Source organism: Rhincodon typus, unplaced genomic scaffold, assembly GCF_021869965.1.
Source record: "Rhincodon typus isolate 14 unplaced genomic scaffold, sRhiTyp1.1 hic_rhity00000353, whole genome shotgun sequence".
NCBI classification, from domain to species: domain Eukaryota; kingdom Metazoa; phylum Chordata; class Chondrichthyes; order Orectolobiformes; family Rhincodontidae; genus Rhincodon; species Rhincodon typus.
In genome coordinates, this window is record NW_025965991.1 from 54,065 (window position 1) to 79,475 (window position 25,411).

General features: G+C 46.0%; 1 protein-coding gene across 1 annotated transcript in view; it reads left to right on the top strand.

The window, feature by feature from the left end:
• The window catches only part of LOC109938788 (lysocardiolipin acyltransferase 1), a 31,236-nt gene extending 13,104 nt beyond the window's left edge, over positions 1-18,132 (top strand). The window contains exon 4 of the mRNA XM_048621267.1: positions 16,334-18,132. Coding sequence (XP_048477224.1) covers positions 16,334-17,061 — 728 coding nt within the window. The 3' untranslated portion in view covers positions 17,062-18,132. The remainder of the gene's footprint in view (positions 1-16,333) is intronic.
• Positions 18,133-25,411: the final 7,279 nt, after the last annotated feature.

Below are 25,411 nucleotides of genomic sequence, written 5' to 3' on the forward strand. Positions count from 1 at the left end.
CAGGGTGGGGAGAAAGGGGAGCGGGGGGCAGGGTGGAGGGGGTGGACGGGGAGGGGCATGGAGAGGGCGATGGGGAGATAGCTACAGGGAGAGAAGGAGGGGTGGCGAGAGGGGCAGGAAGAGTGGGAGGTTTCGGGCCAAGATCAGAGGGAGTGGGAGGGGGTTGGAGATGAGCAAGGAAGGGGGGTACAGTGTTGGAGAGAGGTAAGGAGCGAGAGGGGCAGGGTTTGGAGAGGGACAAGGAGCGAGGGAACGGTGGGGAGCGGGAAATGGGGGAAGGGGAGGGGTGGGAAGAAGGGTGGGGGGGGGGGACGGAAGCAGGCGGAGAAAACAACTGAGGTCCAATTCAATAAATATCTGGAATTAAGAGTCTAATGATGACCGTGAATCCATTGCTGATTGTTGGAAAAACCCATCTGGTTCACTAATGTCCTTCACGGAAGGAAACTGCCATCCTTACCTGATCTGGCCTACATGTGACTCCAGACCCACAGCAATGTGGTTGACTCTGGGCAGCCAGCGGCGCCCTCATCCTGTTAATGAATAAAGAAAAAAGAAGAAACTGAGTAAAGAGGATTCTCTGATAGTAGGAACTGCCGATGCTGGAGAATCTGAGATAACAAGGTGCAGAGCTGGATGAACACAGCAGGCCAAGCAGCATCAGAAAGAATGACCTTTCTGAAGAAGGGTCCAGACCCGAAACGTCAGCCTTCCTGCTCCTCTGATGCTGCCTGGCCTGCTGTGTTCATCCAGCTCTACACTTTGTTATCTCAAAGAGGATTCTCTAGTAGGTTACAGGAAGCACAATGGTAACCTGTTGAAACATTACGAATGTAGAGAGAGGGAGCAGCAAGTCCATGTTGCGCAAGTGATTGGCACTTTGGGCAGTGAAACAATATTCCCCCATCAGCAGTACCTGTCACTTGCTTTAAAAAGAATGAACAAAACTTATTTTTCATACACCCTCTGTCGCCCTCCCCCTGCCCCTCTCCACACTCCTCCCCCTCCTCTGGCAGTCCATAATGTGTATTTTTTAAAAAATGCATCTTTTCCCCATTAGTTTCGCTGTGATTGACCTCGGAATCAAGTTATCAGATCTATGAGAATAAGGAAATGCTGGTGTCCCATTTTCATTTTCAGTAATGGCCCTACATCTTCTACCCACATCCCTACTGAAAGCTTATTCAGAACCTGTTTATCAATTCTGCTGTTTTCTGTATTCCCCTGTCTTGCCACAGGAATTTCTTAAAATGACCAACCAACCACACTTTATCTGTAGCATTGTGAGAATATCTCCATTGCCTCATCCCTGTCCCATGGTGGCTCAGTGGTTAGCACTGCTGCCTCATAGCGCCAGGGATCTGGGTTCGATTCCAGCCTCAGGTGACCATCAGCATGGAGTTTGCATATTCTCCCCGTGTCTACGTGGGTTTCTTCCCACAGTCCAAAGATGTGTGGATTGACTGTGCTAAATTACCCGTAGTGTCCGGGGATGTGAAGGCTAGGTGGGTTAGACACGAGGAAATGCAGGGTTGCAGGGATGGGGTAGTGGGGTGGGTCTGGATGGGATGCACTTCAGTGGAGTGGTGAGGACTGTGGGCCAAATGGCCTGCTTCTACACTCTTGAGATTCTCTGATTAATTTAGCTGTCTCACTTAAGGAATAAAGAGTTACTCTTGCTCTTGACAAAAATTCTTTTCTATGTTACATCCACCTTACTCCCCTCTCCTATACTCTAACCAATGAATAGCTGTGGGTTCTAGTTGTAATTAAACTCAAATTGATCTGTTTGGATATGGTCATTACCCCTCACTCCAAGTAACATGCTGGGAATTAAAACTTGCTGTTCCTGGAGTTGTCATAAAAGTTAAACATTTTAAAAAGTATGTAAAATCCCCAGATTTCTTTCAGAACCAGACTAACAGAAAGCATGGACCAGTTTTCTGAACTTAACAAGAATGACTGTATATTACAGAGAAGTAGACTGTAGCTACAGGTGAATGATTATGGACCATTGGCATATCACTCTACTCTTTAAATGCTAATTCCCTGACAAATTCCCTCTTACACACACACGCTTGCACGCACATGCTCTCACACACATAGACATGTGCACAGTCATGCACACATATACACACACAGGAAAACGAACTTGGTATAATGGACAGAGGCAGAGACTGAGAATGCAGGTCAGTGGTCCCTGTTCACAGGATCTGCTCAGATGGTGCTTATACTGATCAGTTGCTGCTTCTTGATCTGCCTTCTCTGACTGCTTTCACTGCTCTGTGGGAGGTACGGTGGAGCTGATTCATGCTGAGAAAAGATTTCTGCCTTATTAATTAAAATTCACTGCTTACAATGACTGCTGAAGATAGAATAGACTCTTTCTTCAGGCTCGAAGTGGTGGTGTTACTGCAGAGAGCAGTGACAGCTCTTCTGGCCTGGTTGAGATCTGATCACTTTTCGTTATCTCTTTCACAACTGCAAGTTGTTCAGTTATCAAATAAGACCATAGTAAGACATAGGTGCAGAATTAGGCCTATCAGCACATTGACTCTTGCTCTGCCATTCAATCATGGCTGATATGTTTCTCAACCCTCACCTGAGAACCAATCACATAATTGTTGTTAGGCAGGAGGCCTTTGGCGATAATAACTGCCCACAGACCAATTAGCGAGTTGTTGCAGACTGAATCTCCATTTGTACGTGCCGTTGGCTCCAGCTTATCTGCACCTTCTCCTAGCAGCTGTGTAAACAGTGCTCACAATGAGCGTTGGGTTTCTTGCTTTTAAAAAGCTTGCAGTAATCCTTCAATAATCCTTGTGTTTTAAAATTGTTCTTTCCCGCTTCAGTCCACTGTTAAAAATATAGAAAAATGAAAAGACATGACCTTTACACCATGCTGTGCTCCTTTCTTAGGATCATTCTTACAAACCCCAGTAAGTCCCACAGCTCCAGTATTCTTAACTTTAGTACCATGGAAACTCTTAGGCCTTCAATTTTCACTTCTACCCTCAGCACCTTCCTTTCTGATCGGAGGAAGGGATCTTGGGTTAGACCCAACTCTGCATTCCGTACCCTGTCTGCTTGATCTCATTTCATTCTCCCGCCTTTTACTCTTCTCAAATTTATGGGGCAGAGGGGTGCTAGTAAATGTTTAATTTATGGATCACCTAATACCTCTGCTGCCTGTCTGACCTTTGCAATATTCTGGTTTTCAACTTGAATTCTAATTACTGAGGAAATGAACATCTAAATTCTGAGAAAAGAATTTGTTTGAGAGTGGCATTAACTTTTAACTTCAATATTTAATGGTTAAAATTATTTTGCTTCACCCTTTCAAATTCCTTAAGTTTGAAAACTTCTGCCTTTACACCTCCCGAACTAATTCTGTTATCCAGAATTGTGTCTGTATTGCCTGATAACCCAGAAAAACCTCCTGTGACCGTGATGCATAAATCTCGTGTGCTCTACCTGACAACATGCTCTGCCTGATCAGTGTCCAGTTTTCCTTTAGCCGTGTGATTTGATTGGTAACATTCTCAAAAAAAGTGAAGAATGCGTCCATATCCTTTTGCTGCTGTTTTGGTAGTGCCTGTACAAATTTAATCATCTCCTAACTGGACTTTGGGTAAAAAGCATGTTTTTCCTTATCAGAACATTCCTCTGCAGTACAGGTTCCTTCTTGTAAGCCGGTAACCCCTATTATTCTCCTTTTCCTCTTTGAAGTTTTCCCCCCTTTTCATTTCTCACTCTCTTTGCATTCTTTTAATTTCCATTTCACAGTTGCTTCAGTCCTGTTCCATGCTTAAGCTATTTAAATTGCAGTTGCTTTCTTGCTAATTGGATGGTTCAGTGGCTCACTGGTTAACACTGCTGCCTGATAGCGTCAGAGACCCGGGTTCAATTCTATCCTCGGGCAACCATCTGTGTGGATTTCTCCCTGTGTCTGTGTGGGTTTCTTCTGGGTGCTCCGGTTTCCTCCCACAGTCCAAAGATGTGCAGGTTAGGTGGATTGGCCATGCTAAATTACCCCATAGTGTTCAGGGATGTGTGGGTTAGGTGCATTAGCCGTGGGAAATGCAGGGTTACAGGGATAGGGTAGGGGGATGGGTCTGGGTCTGGGTCTGGGTGGGATGCTCCTTGGACGGTATGTGGACTTGTTGGGCTGAATGGCCTGTTTCCACACTGTAGGGATTCTATTCTATATCTAAGTCAATTGACTCCCTACTTGGTCCCCTTTGGACTCCCACCAATTCCCAGTGCTGTGCCACAATGTTCATTATCTCTGCTGTCTCAGCTGTAGCAGGCAGCTCCACCTTTCTGTCCTCTATCAATTCAATTAGCTTAAATCTTGTAAACCAGTCAGGGATGCCTTCTCCACCTGCAAGAAAGTTTTGGCTGTTTCCAATGTCGTCATGGTTTTCTAAAAGGAGAAATCTAGTGCGTCTTCCTCATATCCTTTAGCAATCACTATTCTTCCATGTTCAATTTCCCACTGTTAATGTCCAGGATCCCACTCCAAGACCCCATACCATCTGACAACTGTGATGGGCTGGTGGTGGTGAAGTGGGGAATGTGCTGATAAACAAGCTCCAAAACTCCTCCGTTTGTAGCATTAGTGCAAATGTTGGTTCACTTACCAAAAGGCACAACTATTTCTCTCTTGTACTATTCCCAGGATTAAAAAGCACAGTTACCATGCTTCATTAATCAACTCAAAATAACCCATTTGTCATCAATCAAACTGAAGGGGAGGCGATGGCCGAGTGGTATTATCACTGGACTGGTAATGTTCTGGGGACCTGGGTTCGAATCCCGCCATGGCATGTGGTGGAATTAACAATGTAACAATGACCATGAATCCATTGGCAATTGTTGGAAAAACCCATCTGGTTCACTAATGTCCTTTAGGGAAGGAAACTGCCATCCTTACCTGGTCTGGCCGACATGTGACTCCACAGCAATGTGGTTGACTCTTAAGTGCCCTCTGGGCAATCAGGGATGGGCAATAAATGCTGCCCAGCCAGCGCTGCCCTCACACCATGAATGAATGAAAAAAAGGACTACACTGGATTAGCACCTAGAATGAGCACACACACGGATGCATGCACAAACCCAGACACAAGGTCTTACACATACTCATACGTTGTCCTCTGATTTCAGAAGTCACTGCTGTGCACAGACCTCAGAAATCCACACACTGAGAAAGAAGTTAGAGGGATTATCAGATATAGCAGTAGAATTGGGCCATTTGGCCCATGGAGTCTGCTCTGCCATTCGATCATGGCTGAAATGTTTCTTGATCCCATTCTCCTGCCTTCTCCCCTAACCCTTCATCCCCTTACTCATCAAGAACGTCTGTCTCAATGACTTGGCCTCCATAGCCCTCTGTGGCAATGAGTTCCACACATTCGCCATCCTCTAACTGAGGAAATTCCCATCTCAGTTCTAAAGGGTTGCCCCCTCACTCTGAGGCTATGCCCTCGACTCCTGGTCTCTCCTACCAGTGGAAACATCTTCTCCATATCCATTCTTTCCAGGTTTCTCGGTATCCTGTAAGTTTCAAAGAACAAAGAAAATTACAGCACAGGAACAGGCCCTTCGGCCCTTCAAGCCTGCGCCGATCCAGATCCTCTATCTAAACCTGTCGCCTATTTTCCAAGGATCTGTATCCCTCTGCTCCCTGCCCATTCATGTATCTGTCTAGATATATCTTAAATGACGCTATCGTGCCCGCCTCTACCACCTCCACTGGCAATGCGTTCCAGGCACCCACCACCCTCTGCATAAAGAACTTTCCACGCATATCTCCCTTAAACTTTTCCCCTCTCACCTTGAAATCATGACCCCTAGTAATTGAGTCCCCCACTCTGGGAAAAAGCTTCTTGCTACCCAGTCTGTCTATACCCCTCATGATTTTGTAGACCTCAGTCAGGTCCCCCCCTCAACCTCCATCTTTCTAATGTAAATAATCCTAATCTACTCAACCTCTCTTCATAGCTAGCGCCCTCCATACCAGGCAACATCCTGGTGAACCTCCTCTGCACCCTCTCCAAAGCATCCACATCCTTTTGGTAATGTGGCAACCAGAACTGTACCCAGCATTCCAAATGTCATCGAACCAAAGTCCTATACAACTGTAACATGACCTGCCAACTCTTGTACTCAATACCCCGTCCGATGAATGAAAGCATGCCGTATGCCTTCTTGACCACTCTATCGACCGGCGTTGCCACCTTCAGGGTACAATGGACCTGAACACCCAGATCTCTCTGTGCATCAATTTTCCCCAGGGCTTTTCTATTTACTGTATAGTTCGCTCTTGAATTGGATCTTCCAAAATGCATCTGCGATTAAGAATCTCACTCATTTTCTCTGACTCCTCACATAACTTCCCTCCTTTGTCGTTGAGTTGGCCAACCCTTTCTCTAGTTACCCTCCTGCTCCTTATGTATGAATAAAAGGCTTTGGGATTTTCCTTAACCCTGTTTGCTAAAGATATTTCATGACCCCTTTTAGCCCTCTTAATTCCTTGTCTCAGATTGGTCCTACTTTCCCGATATTCTTCCAAAGCTTTGTCTGTTTTCAGTCGCCTAGACCTTATGTATGCTTCATTTTTCCTCTTTGCTAGTCTCACAATTTCACCTGTCATCCATGGTTCCCTAATCTTGCCCTTTATATCCCTCATTTTCACAGGGACATGTCTGTCCTGCACTCTAATCAACCTCTCTTTAAAAGCCTCCCACATATCAAATGTGGATTTACCCTCAAACAGCTGCTCCCAATCCACATTCCCCAGCTCCTGCCGAATTTTGCTATAGTTGGCCCGCGCCCAATTCAGCACTTTTCCTTTAGGACCACTCTCGTTTTTGTCCATGAGTATTCTAAAACTTACGGAATTGTGATCACTATTCCCAAAGTAATCGCCTACTGAAACTTCAACCACCTGGCCGGGCTCATTCCCCAACACCAGGTCCAGTATGGCCCCTTCCCGAGTTGGACTATTTACATAAGGCTCTACAAAACCCTCCTGGATGCTCCTTACAAATTCTGCTCCATCTAAACCCCTAACACAAAGTGAATCCCAGTCAATTAAAATCTCCTATCACCACCACCCTGTTGCTCCTACATCTTTCCATAATCTGTCTACATATTTGTGCCTCTATCTTACGCTCGCTGTTGGGAGGCCTGTAGTACAGTCCCAACATTGTTACCGCACCCTTCCTATTTCTGAGCTCTGCCCATATTGCCTCATTGCTCGAGTCCTCCATAGTGCCCTCCTTCAGCACAGCTGTGATATCCTCTTTGACCAGTAATGCAACTCCTCCAACCCTTTTACCTCCCTCTCTCTCCCGCCTGAAGCATCTATATCCTGGGATATTTAGTTGCTAATTTTGCCCTTCCCTCAACCAAGTCTCAGTAATAGCAATAACATTGCAATTTCAACCAGATCCTCTCTTCATTCTTTTAAACTCTATCAAGTACAGACCCATAGTCCTCACCCACTCATCATATGACAAGTCCTTCAGCGCCAGGTATGATTTGTCTGATTAGTGTGCAAAACAGTACTTTTCACTGTGTCTGTGACAATAAATCAAATCGCGAAGTCAAGGGGAAGTGATGCCTGGCAAATCTATTAGAATTCTTTGAGGAGGTAATGAGCAAGTTAAACAAAGGAGAGTCAGTGGATGTGATCTATTCAGCTTTCCAGAACATCTTTGACAACGTGCCACGCAGGAGGCTGCTAAATAAGAGCCCATGGTGTTAGGCGCACGGTCCTGGCATGGATAGAGGCAGAGATTGGGTATAAAGGGGTCTTTTTCAGGTTGGTAGTTGGTGACTAGTGGGATTCCGCAGGGGGTCAATGTTGGGGAGGCTGCAGAAGGACTCGGACAGGCTGGGAGAAGGGGCAAAAAAGTGGCACACAGAATACAATGTAAGAAAGTGTGAGGTTTTGCTTGTTGCTTGGAAGAATACAGATGTAGACTATGTTCTAACGTTACAGAGCGGAGGTCGAGCCCCTCCGCTCTTTAAAACCAAAACACCCAGAGAAGCACGCCTCACCATCTGCTAAAGGAAATGGGAAACGGGAAACATGTACAACCTGCCTTTCATCTCCCAATCTGTTATAAAGGAGAGGTTAAATTAAAGAAATCCCTGATAGGTTTTAAAAGCAACAAGTAGCAACTTATTTATCTAACTCTTAACAGTGAACAAATTAACAAACCTACTAACAAGCCAAACAATTCCCCCTTAACTACTAACTTTTCCCAAACAGAACAAAATTCTAATGGCATGTTGTTCCAATAAATACAAGTGCCACTTATATAAACCAAAGTAATAAGAAAAATAAATTAAAACTTAGACTCTCAAAACTACAGGTCTTCCAGAATGAATAGAATAGAATCCCTGCAGTGTGGGAACAGGCCCTTCGGCCCAACAAGTCCACACCGATCCTTGGAACATCCCACCCAGACCCATATAACCCACCTATTGTGCACATCCCTGAACACTATGGGCAATTTTTCATGGCCAATCCACCTGACCTGCACATCTTTAGACTGTGGGAGCAAACCGGAGCACCCGGAGGAAACCCACGCAGACACGGGGAGAATGTGCAAACTCCACACAGACAGTCACCCGAGGGTGGAATCGAACCCAGGCCCCTGGTGCTGTGAGGCAGCAGTGCTAACCACTGAGCCACCCTGCTGCCCTTTCTATGCTATTTCCACAATTCTTCAGTCAGGAATTTTTTATTGAATCCTTATGTCAGGAGCATTAGCTAAGGTTGCCGTGGTACCTTCTAGCTGGTGCTTAATCAGAGAGTTTAACAATTTCTGTGAGAGCCAGAGTTTTACTCTTCCAATGGCAGTTCGCTCTCATACTGATTTTCGAAAACCCTCTTCTTATATACCCTTGTCAAGTTTTTTCCAATAGGTTTGGTCTTGGGTTGTCAACACCACCAGATTTAAATTTAATTGGTTTTCCGTCTCTAAGTGCCTGGTTTAAATTAATTGGCTGGTTGCCTTAACATCAAACAAGCCTCGGTTGCCAACCACACAGACAATTGATACGTATGTTTCAATATCAGAACTGTCTATGCATCTGCAGTTGCTTGCAGACTTTTTTTAATATATCTCCAAGCTTAGAAAAGCACATCACCTCTTAAAGGGACCATGTACTCTTACCCCTATCATTTTGTTACAAACAAATTCTAACATCTGGGGCGGCATGGCGGCTCAGTGGTTAGCACTGCTGCCTCACATCAGCAGGGACCTGGGTTTGATTCCACCTTTGGGTGCTTGTCTGTGTGGAGTTTGCACATTCTCCCTGTGTCTGCGTGGGTTTCCTCTGAGTGCTCCAGTTTCCTCCCACAGTCCAAAGATGTCCAGGCTGGCTTGATTGGCCATGCTAAATTGCCCATAGTGTTCAGGGATGTGTAGATTAGGTAGGGTATAGGGGAATGGTTTTGGGTGGGCTGCTCTGAGGGTCGGTCTGGACTTGTTGGGCCAAACGGCCTGTTTCCACACTGTAGGGATTCTATGATAGATTCTATCTTGCTTTCTAATTCACAAATACTCTACACAACTTCGCAACACCTCCCCCTTTAAAAGAACGAACCATAATTATGAAAAGATGGCTTCTTCTTTTGTCAAAATCTTTGTGCCACTATTACTAAATCTATAATGCATTAATCTAGAGTTACACATTTCATACTAATTCTATATACATAGATAACATTGAACACTACCATTTCTATCTTAAACACACATTTTATTTTAAACCCGCGATAAAGCGTCTGCATTAACATTTTCACGTCCCGCAACATGTACACTCTGTTAATTAAATGCTTGTACCATAAGACTCCAACAAAATAGTCTGGTGTTCTTGTCCTTAAATCTTTCCAAAAATGTCAAAGTGTTGCGATCAATATACACAACTGTCTCCGATATATTTTGCACAACATAAACATTAAACTGTTGTATGGCCAGTAGCAAACTCAATAACTCTTTCTCAATGGTTGAATATTTTCTGGTGGATATTGAGTTTCTTTGAAAAATAACCAATTGGCCTTTCAATTCCACAGTCATGCTCCTGTAACAACACAGCTCCAACCTCCACATCACTTGTGTCAATAACAACTTCAAAGGGTTTCAAAAAATTTGGTGTGGCTAAAACTGGTGCAGTGGTTAACACTGCTTTTAAATTCTCAAATGCCTCCTGGCATTGTTCTGTCAACCGAAACTTTGTGTTCCTTTTTAACAAATCCGTCAGCGGTGCCACCACGCTACTAACATTTGGTACAAATTTCCTGTTGAATCCGCTTAATCCTAAAAAGCGCAGCACTTCCTGCTTCGAGGATGGTCTTGGCAATTCCTCGATGGCCTTCATCTTCATATTTCTCAGTCTCACCCATCCGTATCTGGTGTTGTGCCCTAAGAATATCACTTCTGCCTTCACATATTCAGTTTTTGCCAAGTTTATGACCAGTTTTGCCTTCTGTAGTCTCTCAAAGAACTCTGCCAAATGCACCATGTGATCTTTCCATGAATGGCTAAAGATCACTAAGTCATCTATGTCGACAGCACAATTGGTCAGTCCTGCCACAACTCTGCTCATAAGCCTTTGAAAAGTGGCTGGTGCATTCTTCATTCCAAAGATCATTACTTTAAATTGATACAGCCCGTTTGGAGTTACAAAAGCAGAAACTTCTTTCACGCTCTCCGACAAAGGTACTTGCCAGTAACCACAGAATAAGTCCCACTTTGTGATGTAAGTAGCTTATCCAACTTTTTCTGCACAGTCCTCCAGCCTTCGAATTGGGTATGAGTCTGATTTAGTCACGGCATTGACCTTCCGATTATCCACACAGAATCTTTGAGTACCATCAGGTTTGGGAACCAACACAATCAGCGAACTCCACTCACTTTGATTCGGCTCGATGATGTCTTCTTGGAGCATTGCTTCCAATTCCTTCTGTACCTGTGTGGCTTTGAGAGGATTAAGCCTGTTGGGGTGTTGTTTTATTGGAACAGCATTCCCTACATCAACTTCATGTACAATAGCACTAGTCCTCCCCATTCTATTCCTACGTATGTCCTCATATTGCTGCAACAAGCCTTTTAATTCAGTTCTCTGTTTCTGAGGTAGATAGCTTACTACCCTATCACATTCTTTCAGGACTACCTCTTTATTCAATTTACTATGAGGCACATCAAAATCCAAATCATCTGGATTTGATACCTCACTCAGCAGTAACTAATACCTGTTTCTGCAGTTCCCTTACCCTGTCATAGTAAGGGTTCAGCATGTTCACATGATATATGTGATAAAGTTATTTCCTATCTGGCATCTTTACCAGATAATTCACCTGACTTGAATTCTCAATCTGAAAGGGACCACTAAACCTTTGCTTTGAAGGGATCTCCTACCACTGGCAACAGCACCAATACTTTATCCCCATGGGCAAACGTCTGAATTTTGGATTTCTAATCTGCCTCTTACTTCATTAAATGCAGTGCCACCTTCAAATGTTGTCTAGCTAATTCACCAACTCTGTTTAATCTTTCTGTTACCTCAGATATATAATCTAATGTGAGATCTCTAACTTCAGACCTATCAATTTTTCCTTAATTAATTTTGAAGGCCCTCTAACTTCGTGTCCGAATATCAACTCAAATGGAGTAAACTGAGTCTATTCATTTGGAGCATCTCTAATAACAAATAATATAAATGGGATACCTTTATCCCAATCACTTGGGTAATCCTGGCAATAAGCCCACAGCATGGTCTTTAGGGTTTGGTGCCACCTTTCCAATGCTCCCTGGGATTCAGGATGGTACGCACTTGATTTAAAGTGTTGGATGCCTAAACTGTCTATGACCACCTTAAATGGTTTGGCAGTAAAATTGTACCCTTGGTCTGATTGAAACTTCTGCGTAGTCCATAACTGATAGAGAAAGCAAACAACTCCTCCACAACCTTTTTTGCCTTAACATTCCGCAATGGATTTGCTTCCAGAAACCTGGTAGACACATCCATTAGAGTTAGCAAATACTGGCTCCCGGCTTTGGTTTTAGGGAGAGAACCTGCATAATCAGTCATAACCCATGTGAAAGGTTCTTCAAACGTGGGAATTGGTATCAAAGGCGCTGGTTTTATTACAGCCTGTGGCTTTCCTACCATCTGACATCTATGACAGGTTTGGCAAAATTCAGCCGCATCCTTGTGTAATGCAGGCCAATAGAAATGCTTCTGTATCTTGGCCTGAGTCTTCCTCAGTCCCAGAAGTCCTCCTGCCGGTAATTTGTGTGCTACCCACAATGCTTCCTGTCTCTTCGCTACCAGCAACACAATCTGGTTCATTTCCACCCATTTCTCCTCTGCACTAACCTGTCACGGTCTCCATTTCCACCTTAGGATTTTATCCTTAAGTTAATAACGTTTGGGAATATATTCAGATTCCTTTTCCAAGTAAGCTTTATGATATAAATCTTTTATTGTCTCATCCTTTTCTCGTATCTCCATTAGTCTTTCAGAACTAGAAACCTATTCCTGATCCTTTACCTGCTTAGGTTTTTCCTTTACCATTTCATCAAACAGGACATCAGCTAACTGGACCTCAACTCCTTTGTCTTTCTGAGATAACAAGGTGTAGAGCTGGATGAACACAGCAGGCCAAGCAGCATCATAGGAGCAGGAAGGCTGACGTTTCGGGCCTAGACCCTTCATCAGAAATGGGGGAGGGGAAGGGGGTTCTGAAATAAATAGGGAGAGAGGGGGAGGCGGATAGAAGATGGATAGAGGAGAAGATAGGTGGAGAGGAAACAGACCGGTCAAAGAGGCAGGGATGGAGCCAGTAAAGGTGAGTGTAGGTGGGGAGTTAGGGAGGAGATAGGTCAGTCCAGGGAGGACGGACAGGTCAAGGGGGCGGGATGAGGTTAGTCGGTAGGAAATGGGGGTGCGGCTTGAGGTGGGAGGAGAGGATAGGTGGGAGGAAGAACGGGTTAGGGAGGTGGGGATGAGCTGGGCTGGTTTTGGGATGCGGTAGCGGGAGGGGAAATTTTGAAGCTTGTGAAATCCACATTGATACCATTGGGCTGCAGGGTTCCCAAGCGGAATATGAGTTCCTGTTCCTGCAACCTTTGGGTGGCATCGTTGTGGCACTGCCGGAGGCCCAGGATGGACATGTCGTCTGAGGAATGGGAGGGGGAGTTGAAATGGTTCACAACTGGGAGGTGCAGTTGTTTATTGCGAACCGAGCATAGGTGTTCTGCAAAGCGGTCCCTGAGCCTCTGCTTGGTTTCCCCGATGTAGAGGAGGCCACAACGGGAACAGCGGATACAGTATACCACATTAGCAGATGTGCAGGTGAACATCTGCTTGATGTGGAAAGTCTTCTTGGGGCCTGGGATGGGGGTGAGGGAGGAGGTATGGGGGCAGGTGTAGCACTTCCTGCGGTTGCAGGGAAAAGTGCTGGGTGTGCCCCTCCCCCTACCGCATCCCAAAACCAGCCCAGCTCGTCCCCGCCTCCCTAACCTGTTTTTCCTCCCACCTATCCCCTCCTCCCACCTCAAGCCGCACTCCCATCTCCTACCTACTAACCTCATCCCGCCCCCTTGACCTGTCCGTCCTCCTTGGACTGACCTATCTCCTCCCTACCTCCCCACCTACACTCACCTTTACTGGCTCCATCCCCACCTCTTTGACCGGTCTGTTTCCTCTCCACCTATCTTCTCCTCTATCCATCTTCTATCCGCCTTCCCCTCTCTCCCTATTTATTTCAGAACCCCCTTCCCCTCCCCCATTTCTGAAGAAGGGTCTAGGCCCGAAACGTCAGCCTTCCTGCTCCTCTGATGCTGCTTGGCCTGCTGTGTTCATCCAGCTCTACAGCTTGTTATCTCGGATTCTCCAGCATCTGCAGTTCCTACTATCTCCTTTGTCTTTCTCTTTGGTTTTCCCCTCTTGCATTAACATATGATTGTGGGATCTTGTCATCACACATCTGGAAAAATTCCAGGGTATTTTACTTTTAACTCCTCAGTTCCCTGGTTTTCCTTTGGCTTCGCCACTACAAGGGGCATCACTCCCATCTGTGATCCAGCTATATCATTTCCAAGAACAGACTGTATTCCTGGAATAGCCAATTTTTCCTTCAGTTCCACTGTCACTTCCCCAGTGTTGATTGGACTTTCCAGCCTTATCTTACACAGGGGAATGCTAAATCTCTGTCCATCTATTCCACAGATTACCGCTGTCTCGGGTAACACATCAGATGGAGTGCAAATACTTTTATCTCTTACTGTTAGAGACTGACCAGCTCCCATATCTCTCAATATTGTAACCTGTTTACCTTCTCCTGTTCTACCAAGGTAAACCTTACCCACAGAGGTGAAGAGATCAGACGTTATCTCACTATCCAGCCGGTGACAAGGCTGTGCACTCTCCTGCAGCTCCTCGACTTCTCCTTCGCCACTTCAACTAATCCCACTGGTTTAGCCTGTTTTCTCCAGTGCCTCTCTCAAACCACCAGCACTGTGACTTTATGTGTCCCCCTCTATCACAGCAGAAACACCTGAGGTCTTTCACCTCTTTTCACCCTCTTGGGTTTCTTTTTTCACTTGTGACAAACTGTTCCCAGTATGATCTCCTTTTTTGTTTTTCATTGAAGGATCTCCCTTTTCCCCAATTTCTGTCCCTGATGGAATGAAATTACTTTCGGAACCTCAATTTTGATTTATGCACTAATGTGTATTCATCAGCCATCTCTGCAGCTCTGCTCACTGTTTTAACTTTCTGTTCCTTAACATGAGTTCTTATCACTTCTGGAAGTGAGTTTTTGAACTCCTCCAGCAGAATAATCTTTCTCTAAGATTCTCACATGTCTTTTCTATTTTTAATGCTCTCATCCATCTATCTGTTTATTTCTTTCAAACTCGACATAAGTCTGACCTGGTTCCTTCCTTATATTTCTGAACCGTTCTCTATATGCTTCTGGCACCAATTTGAGTGAAGAGAGGGTTCTCAGAGACTTAAAATTCTAACAGGACTGGACAGGGTAGATGCAGGGAGGATGTTCCCAATGGTGGGTGTGTCCAGAACCAGGGGTCACAGTATGAGGATTCGGGGTAGATGATTTAGGACGGAGATGAGGAGACATTTCTTCACCCAGAGAGTGGTGAGCCTGTGGAATTCAATACCACAAGAAGTAGTTAATGCCAAAACATTGAATGTATTCAAGAGGTGACTGGATATAGCACTTGGGACGAATGGGATCAAAGGTTATGGGGAGAAAGCAGGATTAGGCTATTGAATTGGATGATCAGCTGTGATCATAGATATGGTTTACCTGGACTTTCAGAAATCTGTCAACAAAATCCTACATAAGAGATTAAAGTGTGAGATTAAAGCAGATGGGATTGGGGGTGGTGTATTGAATTGGATTGAAACTGCTTGGCAGACAGGAAAGAAAGTGTGGGAATTAATGGGTCTTTTTCCAAGAGGCAGGCGGTGGCTAGTGGGGTACCGCAGGGATCAGTGCTTGGGCCCCAGCTATTGGTGTTGGAGGGAGTGCAGCAAAGATTTCCCAGACTGATTCCTGGGATGGCAGGACTGATGTGTGAGGAGAGATTTAGTCAGTAAGGATTATATTCACTGGAGTTTAAAACAATGAAGAGGAATCTTGTAGAAACCTATAAAATCCTAACAGGACTTTTATTTCTTTATTTGTTCACGGGATGAGGGCATCACTGGCTAGGCAGCATTTATTGCCCATCCCTAACTGCCCAGAGGGCAGTTATAAGTCAACCACATTGCTGTGGGTCAGGAGTCACATGTAGGCCAGACCAGGTAAGGATAGCAGCTTCCTTCCCTAAAGGGCATTAGTGAACCAGGTGGGTTTTTCCCAACAATCCACAACCGATTCATGGTTATTACCAGATTCTTAATTCCAGATATTTTATTAAATTCAAATTCCACCATCTGCCGTGGTAGGATTTGAACGTGGGCCCCACAATGTTATCTGGGTCTCTGGATTAACAGTCCAGCGATAATACCACTAGGCCATCACCTCCCCTTCTAAGGCAGGATAAATGCAGGAAGGATGTTTCCGATATTGGGGGCTCACAGTTCTGCCATTGGGAGCATGCCCTGTACACGTGGTTATCTCCGACACTGGTGGGGTCCGTGACTGGCCTGTACAGCCGCCTTCTACACCATAAACACTCGGTGATTGCTTGCCACTCCACCAGGTTTAGCAAGTGTGCAGCTTCAGGGGGTCTAGTTCAATCTGATCTGTGACTCACTAACCAGCTGTCTGCCTTTCTCCTAGGCTGTAATCTCGATGCTATCCATGATGTGACGGTGGCCTACCCTTACAACATTCCGCAGTCCGAGAGGGACCTATTCACTGGCAACTTCCCCAGAGAGATTCACTTCCACATCCGGCGTTACCCAGCAGACCAGCTGCCCACCTCCATGGATGGCCTGAAGGAGTGGTGCTGCCTACGCTGGTTCGAGAAGGAAAAATTACTGCGTGCTTACTACCAGGGCAGCCATTCATTCAGCGATCTGATTCCGACTTCCAGCCCAGTCCAGGAGCAGAGTCCAGTCCAGGAGCAGAGTCCAGTCCGGGAGCAGAGTCCAGTCCGGGAGCAGAATCCAAGTCGGCATGAGGTTCACAGGAAAGCTCCCATCTGGGGTAGGGGCTGGAGTCAGAGCAAGGGCCAAAGTCGAGTTTTACTCCACAGCTCAGCTCTGAGCTGGATTCAGAGGCAGGATCAGGTCGGGACACAGCTTCGCGCCCGGCTGCCTCCCTGCAAGTCCAGGGGTCGGGTCTTCCTCATCAAGTTCTTCTCTATCATCTACTGGACTTTTTTTGTGATTGGCATCTTTGTGCTCATCTGGTCGTACAGCCTGGCACGGTGGTACTTTGCCAGTGTGGCGATCTTCTTCATAGCACAGGAGAAGATTGCTGGGGGCTGTGAGGTCATGGAGGTAGCTCTGCACAATCGCAAACCCTCTCAGCGTTGGAAACAGAGCAGCAACCATCGAGAATGACACGGCCAAAACCCCCTCCATCTGGCTCATCCCAAGGATTCTCCCATTGATCCAGCCAATGACAGGGCAATTCCCATCAGAGAGACAGAAGTAAAGATGGACTCAGCTGGGACAGGTCGATAGATCTCTGAAATATCCAGGTCTGATGTTTCACACCATTTCAGCCTCCTTTCAAACATAGGCTGATGGACACTGTGCAGGCAGAGACATCAAGAGCTGATGGCTTGGTAGCTGCCTCGTTTCAGACATCCTCAGCAGGAACCCGTGTCATACACATCTTCACCCACCCAGTGGGTGAGACTCAGGGTCATTCAGTTATTAGGAAAACAATAATATTCCTGTACTACACTGAATATGTCAGTGTCAGTGGTACCCGTCCCCCAGTGAGAGTCTGTGTGTGTGTGTGGCACTGTACCCCAGTGAGAGTCAGTGTGAGTGTGGGACCGTACCCCAGTGAGAGTCAGTGTGTGTGTGGGACCGTACCCCAGTGAGAGTCAGTGTGTGTGTGGGACCCCGTACCCCAGTGAGAGTCGGTGTGTGTGGGGGACCCTGTACCCCAGTGAGAGTCAGTGTGTGTGGGGGACCCTGTACCCCAGTGAGAGTCAGTGTGTGTGGGGGACCCTGTACCCCAGTGAGAGTCAGTGTGTGTGTGGGACTGTACCCCAGTGAGAGTCAGTGTGTGTGTGGGACTGTACCCCAGTGAGAGTCAGTGTGTGTGTGGGACCGTACCCCAGTGAGAGTCAGTGTGTGTGTGGGACCGTACCCCAGTGAGAGTCAGTGTGTGTGTGGGAGCTGTATCCATGGAAGCATGGTCTTTAATCTCAGCCTTTAACTGTCAATTCTTGTGAAGGAGTGAAAATTATTGCCTGCTAATGTAATTGGGAAAACTGTCCATTTGTATTTTCATGTTTGGAAGAGATTCACTGGAGTGTTTTTAAAACTCCATTGCCCTAAATCTTTGTGTTGTGTCATCAATGGTTGTCCTGGGTGTAACCCCGTCTGCCGTCTACATTGAACACTATCTCTCTTTTTAAGCGAAATTCTGATGCTAATAAATTTATTTTAGCTCTTTGCCTGTTGTCTGAATGTGTTTACTGTCACATTAGCCACTGGGAAGCATTTCTTTGGAGTCTGCTCTGTGAGCCGCTGAGTCCTGGCATCAAAGCCAGCCTCAGGGAGAGCCGTGTACCTGAGGAGGGGCAGCTGCAGAAACTGTGACAGGTTCTGTTCTCTTCTGGAAGGCTCAAGGACTGGAACACCGACGTGAAGCTGGTGTGAGCTCTGCTCAGAGCATCGCTAACTTGTCTTCCTGAAGGTCTTCATGGTAATCTGATGGTGCTGAAACCTCTCTCTCCCCCGACAACATGCAAACCACTCTCACTAATCACCAACTGTCACAAAGGGAAGCAGGAATTCTCTGCTTCCTGCTGTGCCAGAGTCAGAAAACCAACCAGTCTGAGTGACTGTCCTGGCCAGATCGATGAATGTCATCCAGTGAAGGTGAGGAATTTGGACGAGTGGGATGGACAGCAAATTCTTCAACACCAGTGCAGTTCTCCATTTCCATCACCCTGTTCCTGTTCTGTGCATTGGCATCAGATTAACCAGGCAGAGAGACAGCTGCATTGGGTATACCTACCAAAAGCCATGTGTGGTACTGACTGCTGCACTGACCACTCTCGTGTCATTTCATTGACAGACCTCGACATCCCCAGCGTACAAGGGCCTTGAGGTGTCTCCAAGGCTTGAGACTCGAAGAGGTCATTGTGAAGGATTCTATCTGGGACAATTCAACACGAGCACAGTGGGCTATCACTGCATTGACAATGAGTGCAGGAGGTTGGATAATCCTCTAGTCTGAAGGCTTGTGGGTTTCCCTCTCGTAAACATTGGGATTGGGTCCAGGAAAACATGAGGGATTTGTGAAACAGCTGGAGGAGAGAGCTCACCTCTTCAGGAGATGTCACAGTGACGGGCCGTCACATGCAAGGCCATGAGCTGTAGGAGCAGGAGTAGGTTTTTGGGACCATTGAGCCTTCCCCACCTTTCAATGAGATCACAGCTAATCTGATCATCTGCAACTCCACTTTCCTGCCTTTTTCCCATAACCCTTAATTTCCTTCCTGGTTAAATAGCTGCCCACAATCAAGCTTAAATATACTTAACGACCCAGCCTCTAATCAGTCAAATGTCAATAGTCGTTTTGCTCATTCATGGGAATGTGAGCATCTCTGGCTCCATTTATTGGCTGTCTCTTGTTAGAAACGTAGGAATACAAGAACAGGAGTAGGCCATTCAGCCTCTTGAGTCTGTTCCAGCATTCAATCAGATCATGGCTGATCTTTGGCCAACTCCATATCTTTGCCTTTGGCCCCTGCGTCTCTACTTCACAAAAATGTATCTGTCTCAGATTTAAAACTAACAATTGATCCAGCATCCACTGCTGTTTGTGGAAGAGAGATCAAAACTTCTACCTCCCTTTGAGGTGTTACTTGGCCTTGAGAAGGTGATGGTGAGCTGCCTTTTTGAACTACTGCAGTCCACCTGTTGTGGGTTGACCCACACTGCCCTTAGGGAGGGACTTCCAGGATTTTGACCCAGTGACACCAAAGGAACGCCGATATATTTCCAAGTCAGGGTGGTGAATGGCTCAGAGGGGAACTTGCAGATCATAAAGACTGGATGACTTTCTACAGTGCGCTCTGAACTGTCGATAGGCCTTAGTCAACAAACTCATCACCAATCCTCAACATCAACTAGTCACACAGTTCCCAGGAAAAGCTCAAATTATAGAAGCTGGGCACAGAGCTTCAATAGCCTCAATTGTCCCCTTTATCCCTCAGTGAAGATGTTACCAACAGGCTGTCAGTGCTTGCTGTCAGCTCCACCATGATCCACTCGCTGTGAGAAAACTCAGTCATGATCAAACTGCTATTGAGTGGCAGGGATGTATAAGCTGCTGTTACCCCAGCTGAAATGTACAGGCCAGGGGGCAATGTTTTATAGGACGGCTAGGACCTGAAAGTGTGAATGGGCATCATGAGATACACTCTGTCCATCAGGAATAGAATGGGCTGTTCCTGGGAGGAACGAACACTCGAGGACAGAGGAGGGAAGTTATGCGAGGAGTCAGAGAAAATGAGTGAGATTCTTAATGAGTACTTTGCGTCGGTATTCACCGAGGAGAGGGACATGACGGATGTTGAGGTTAGGGATCGATGTTTGATTACTCTAGGTCAAGTCGGCAAAAGGAGCGGGGAAGTGTTGGGTATTCTAAAAGGCATTAGGGTGGAGAAGTCCCCAGGTCCGAATGGGATCTATCATAGGTTACTGAGGGAAGCGAGAGAGGAAATAGCTGGGGCCTTAACAGATATATTTGCAGCATCCTTGAGCACGGGTGAGGTCCCGGAGGACTGGAGAATTGCTAATATTGTCCCCTTGTTTAAGAAGGGTAGCAAGGATAATCCAGGTAATTATAGACCAGTGAGCCTGACGTCAGTGGTGGGGAAGCTGCTGGAGAAGATACTGAGGGATAGGATCTAATTACATTTGGAAGAAAATGGGCTTATTAGTGATAGGCAGCATGGTTTTGTGCAGGGAAGGTCATGTCTTACCAACTTGATAGAATTCTTTGAGGAAGTGTCAAAGTTAATAGATGAGGGAAGGGCTGTAGATGTCATATACATGGACTTCAATAAGGCATTTGATAAGGTTCCCCATGGTAGGCTGATGGAGAAAGTGAAGTCGCATGGGGTCCAGGGTGTACTAGCTAGATGGATAGAGAACTGGCTGGGCAACAGGGGACAGAGAGTTGTAGTGGAAGGGAGTTTCTCAAAATGAGAACTGTGACCAGTGGTATTCCACAGGGATCCGTGTTGGGACCACTGTTGTTTGTGATATACATAAATGTTCTGGAGGAAGGTATAGATGATCTGATTAGCAAGTTTGCAGATGACACTAAGATTGGTGGAGTAGCAGATAGTGAAGGGGACTGGCGGAGAATGCAGCAGAATATTGCAGCAGATTGAAGAGTTGGGCGGAGAAATGGCAGATGGAGTTCAATCCAGGCAAATGCAAGGTGAGATAACAAGGTGTAGAGCTGGATGAACACAGCAGGCCAAGCAGCATCAGAGGAGCAGGAAAGCTGACGTTTTGGGGGTGATGCATTTTGGAAGATCCAATTCAAGAGCGAACTATACAGTAAATAGAAAAGCCCTGGGGAAAATTGATGCACAGAGAGATCTGGGTGTTCAGGTCCATTGTACCCTGAAGGTGGCAATGCAGGTCGATAGAGTGGTCAAGAAGGCATACGGCATGCTTTCATTCATCGGACGGGATATTGAGTACAAGAGTTGGCAGGTCATGTTACAGTTGTATAGGACTTTGGTTCAACCACATTTAGAATACTGCGTACAGTTCTGGTCGCCACATTACCAAAAGGATGTGGATGCTTTGGAGAGGATGCAGAGGAGGTTCACCAGGATGTTGCCTGGTATGGAGGGCACTAGCTATGAAGAGAGGTTGAGTAGATTGGGATTATTTACGTTAGAAAGACGGAGGTTGAGAGGGGACCTGATTGAGGTCTACAAAATCATGAGGGGTATCGACAGGGTGGAAAGCAAGAAGCTTTTCCCCAGAGTGGGGGACTCAATTACTAGGGGTCACGATTTCAAGGTGAGAGGGGAAAAGTTTAAGGGAGATATGTGTGGCAAGTTCTTTATGCAGGGAGTGGTAGGTGCCTGGAACGCATTGCCAGCGGAGGTGGTAGAGGCGGGCACGATAGCATCATTTAAGATGTATCTAGACAGATACATGAATGGGCAGGGAGCAGAGGGATACAGATCCTTGGAACATAGGCGACAGGTTTAGATAGAGGATCTGGATTGGCGCAGCTTGGAGGGCCGAAGGGCCTGTTCCTGTGCTGTAATTTGTTCTATGAACCAGTTCTGGTTTATTTGATGGTTGTTGTTCTAGTGCTAAGTCCATGTAGCGAACAGTAAGGTGTACTTACCCTTAAACTGGGCCTGACGTGTCACAAGAGACCATCATGTTGCTGAATGGCCTTATTCTGCTCCCATATCTTCTGTATCTTGCATATAATGTAACCAGCAGTTCACTAATATGTCATAAACATATTTACAATCCATCAAAATTGATCTTTTATTCTGTGGAAGACTTTGTGTGAGCATTCTTCCAGTGATGGTATCAATAGCTTACACTGCTGTGTAAGCAGGTTTGGTAACAGCTAACCTACATACAGAGTCCCAGATGCACCACATCTGGGATGACCAGGAAGAGTGACTTTCAGTCAGCATCATGGTCTGGGAAGAGTGTCCCGCAGTTAGTATCGCGGTGAGGCATTCTGGGAAATGAGTCCCATGGTCAGTATCGTGGTGAGGCATTCTGGGAAGTGTGTCCCACAGTCAGTATCGCAGTGATCCATTCTGGGAAGTGTGTCCAACGGTCAGTATCGCAGTGAGGCATTCTGGGAAGAGTGTCCCATGGTCAGTATCGTGGTGTGGCATTCTGGGTAAAGTGTCCTGCGGTCAGTATCATGGTGAGGCATTGTGGGAAGTGTGACCCGTGGTCAGTATCGTGGTGAGGCATTCTGGGAAGTGTGACCCATGGTCAGTATCGTGATGAGGCATTCTGGGAAGACTGTCCCGCGGTCAGTATCATGGTGAGGGATTCTGGGAAGTGTGACCCATGATCAGTATCGTGGTGAGGCAGTCTGGGAAATGTGTCCCGCGGTCAGTATCACAGTGAGGGATTCTCGGAAGAGTATCCTGTGGTGATCGCGGTGAGGCACTCTGGAAGAGTGTCCCACGGTCAGTATCATGGTGAAGCATTCTGGGAAGAGTGTCCTGTGGTCAGTATCACAGTGAGGCATTCTGGGAAGAGTGTCAATACATGATGCAGTATCACTGCGAATCGGCTGATTTGGGTGATTAAGGTTAAGTGAGAGCTTTTTAAGACCAATAGTGCAGAGTCAGCTTTCTTTTTTACTCCACCAGTAAAACTAGTCCAATTCTGGAAATTTGTAGAACCTGTGCCTGATCACAGATTGGTCTGTGTCCTCTTAGAATACATACATAGAAACATAGAAACATGGAGGATAGAAGCAGGAGGAGGCCATTCAGCCCTTCGATCCACTCTCCACCATTCTTCATGATCATGGCTGATTGTCCAACTCAATAGCCTAATCCTGCTTTCTCCCGATAACCTTCGATCCCAATCGCCCCGAGTGCTATATCTAGCGCCTCTTGAATACATCCAATGTTCTGCATCAACTACTTCCTGTGGTAATGAATTCCACAGGCTCACCACTCTCTGGGTGAAGAAATGTCTCCTCATCTCCGTCCTAAATTGTCTGCCCCGAATCCTCATACTGTGACCCCTGGTTCTGGACACACCCACCATCAGGAACATCCTCCCTGCATCTACCCTATCCTGTCCTGTTAGAATTTTATCAGTCTCTATGAGATCCCTGTGCTCGCGCCCCCCCCGCCCCACCCCATCATTCGTCTGAACTGTAGCAAAAACAATCCCAAGCCTAGTCAATCTCTCCTCATATGTGAGACCCGCCATCCCTGGAATCAGCCTGGTAAACCTTTGCTGCACTCCACTTCCTTTTCTCAGGAAAGGAAACTAAACCTTCACACAATATTCCAGGTGTGGTCTCACCAAGGCCCTGTATAACTGCAACAACACATCCCTGCTCCTGAACTCGAAACCTCTCGCAATGAAGGCCAACATACCATTTACCTTCTTTAGCACCTGCTGCACCTGCATGCTTACCTTCACCGACTGGTGCACAAGGACACCCAGGTCCCACTGCACACTCCCCTCTCCCAATTTACAGCCATTCAGGTAATAATCTGACCCAGGCTTAGATGCTCTAACCTCTTACAATCTGACACATACATTATAAGATCAGGGAGGTGATGAGCAGTTCTGGTCTCCACACTGTAGGAAGGATGTGATTGCACTGGAGGGGGTGCAGAGGGAGATTCACCAGGATACTGCCTGGGATGCAGCATTTCAGCGATGAAGAGAGACTGGGTAAGTTCGGGTTGTTATCTTTAGAGCAGAGAAAGTTTAGAGGGGACCTGATGGAGGTGTGTAAGATCATGAGGGGCATGGACAGGGTGGATAGAAAGCAAAACTAAAAACCAAAAGAACTGTGGATGCTGTAAATCAGAAACAAAAACAGAAGTTGCTGGAAAAGTTCAGCAGGTCTGGCAGCATCTGTAGTGGTAAATCAGAGTTAATGTTTTGGGTCGAATGACCCTTCCTCCGAACAGTTTTGTGGATAGAAAGCAACTGTTCCCCTTAGTCAAAGGGTCAATAACAAGGGGGCATCATTATAAAGTAAAAGACAGAGGTTTAGAGGGATTTGAGGGGAAATAGTTTCCACCCAGAGGATGGTGGGAAACTGGAATGCACTGCCCGGGAAGGGTGTTCAGGCAGGAAATCTCATAACTTCCAAGGCTATGGGCCCAGTGTGGGAAATTGGGAATAGTATAGAGAATAATATATTCCTGGCAGGACAAACTTGCTGGTTGAAGGTCCTTTTCAGTATTGTCAGATTTGATAAAAAGCAACAGACCCGAGGATTGGGAGCAGATTAGAATTCAGCAAAGGAGGACCAAGTGACTGATTTATAAAATGGAAATAGAGCATAATAGTGAGCTTTCAGGAAACATAGAAACTGACTGTAAGAGCTTCTATAGGTATGTGAAGAGAAGATGATTGGTGATGACAAATATAGCTCCCTTACAGTCAGAAACGGAGGACTTTATAATGGGGAATAAGAAATGGCTGACCAACTAAATACACACTTTAGTTCTATGTTCATAAAGGAGGACACAAATAATATCCCACAAATGTTGGGGAACACAGAGCTTAGTGAGAGGGAGGAACTGAAGGAAATCAATATTAGCAGAGAAATGGTGTTGGGGAAATTGAAGGGATTGAAGGCTGATAAAATTCCCAGGGCCTGATAATCTACATCCCAGAATACTTCAGGAAGTGGTTTAGAAACAGAGGGTGCATTAGTGTCATCTTACAAGATTCTATAGACACTGGAGGATTGGAGGGTAGCTAATGTAATCCCACAATATTTGAAAAGAAGTGGCAGAGAGAAAACTGGGAATTATAGACCAGTCAGTTTGACATTGGTGGTGGGGGACAATGTTAGAGTCCATCATAAAATATTTAATAGATAAGCACTTGGAAACTAGTGAGAGGATTGGACAGAGTCAGCATGGATTTACGAAATGGAAAATCAGTCTTGATAAATCTACAGGAATTGTCCGAGGTTGTAACAAATAGAGTTAATGAGGGAGAC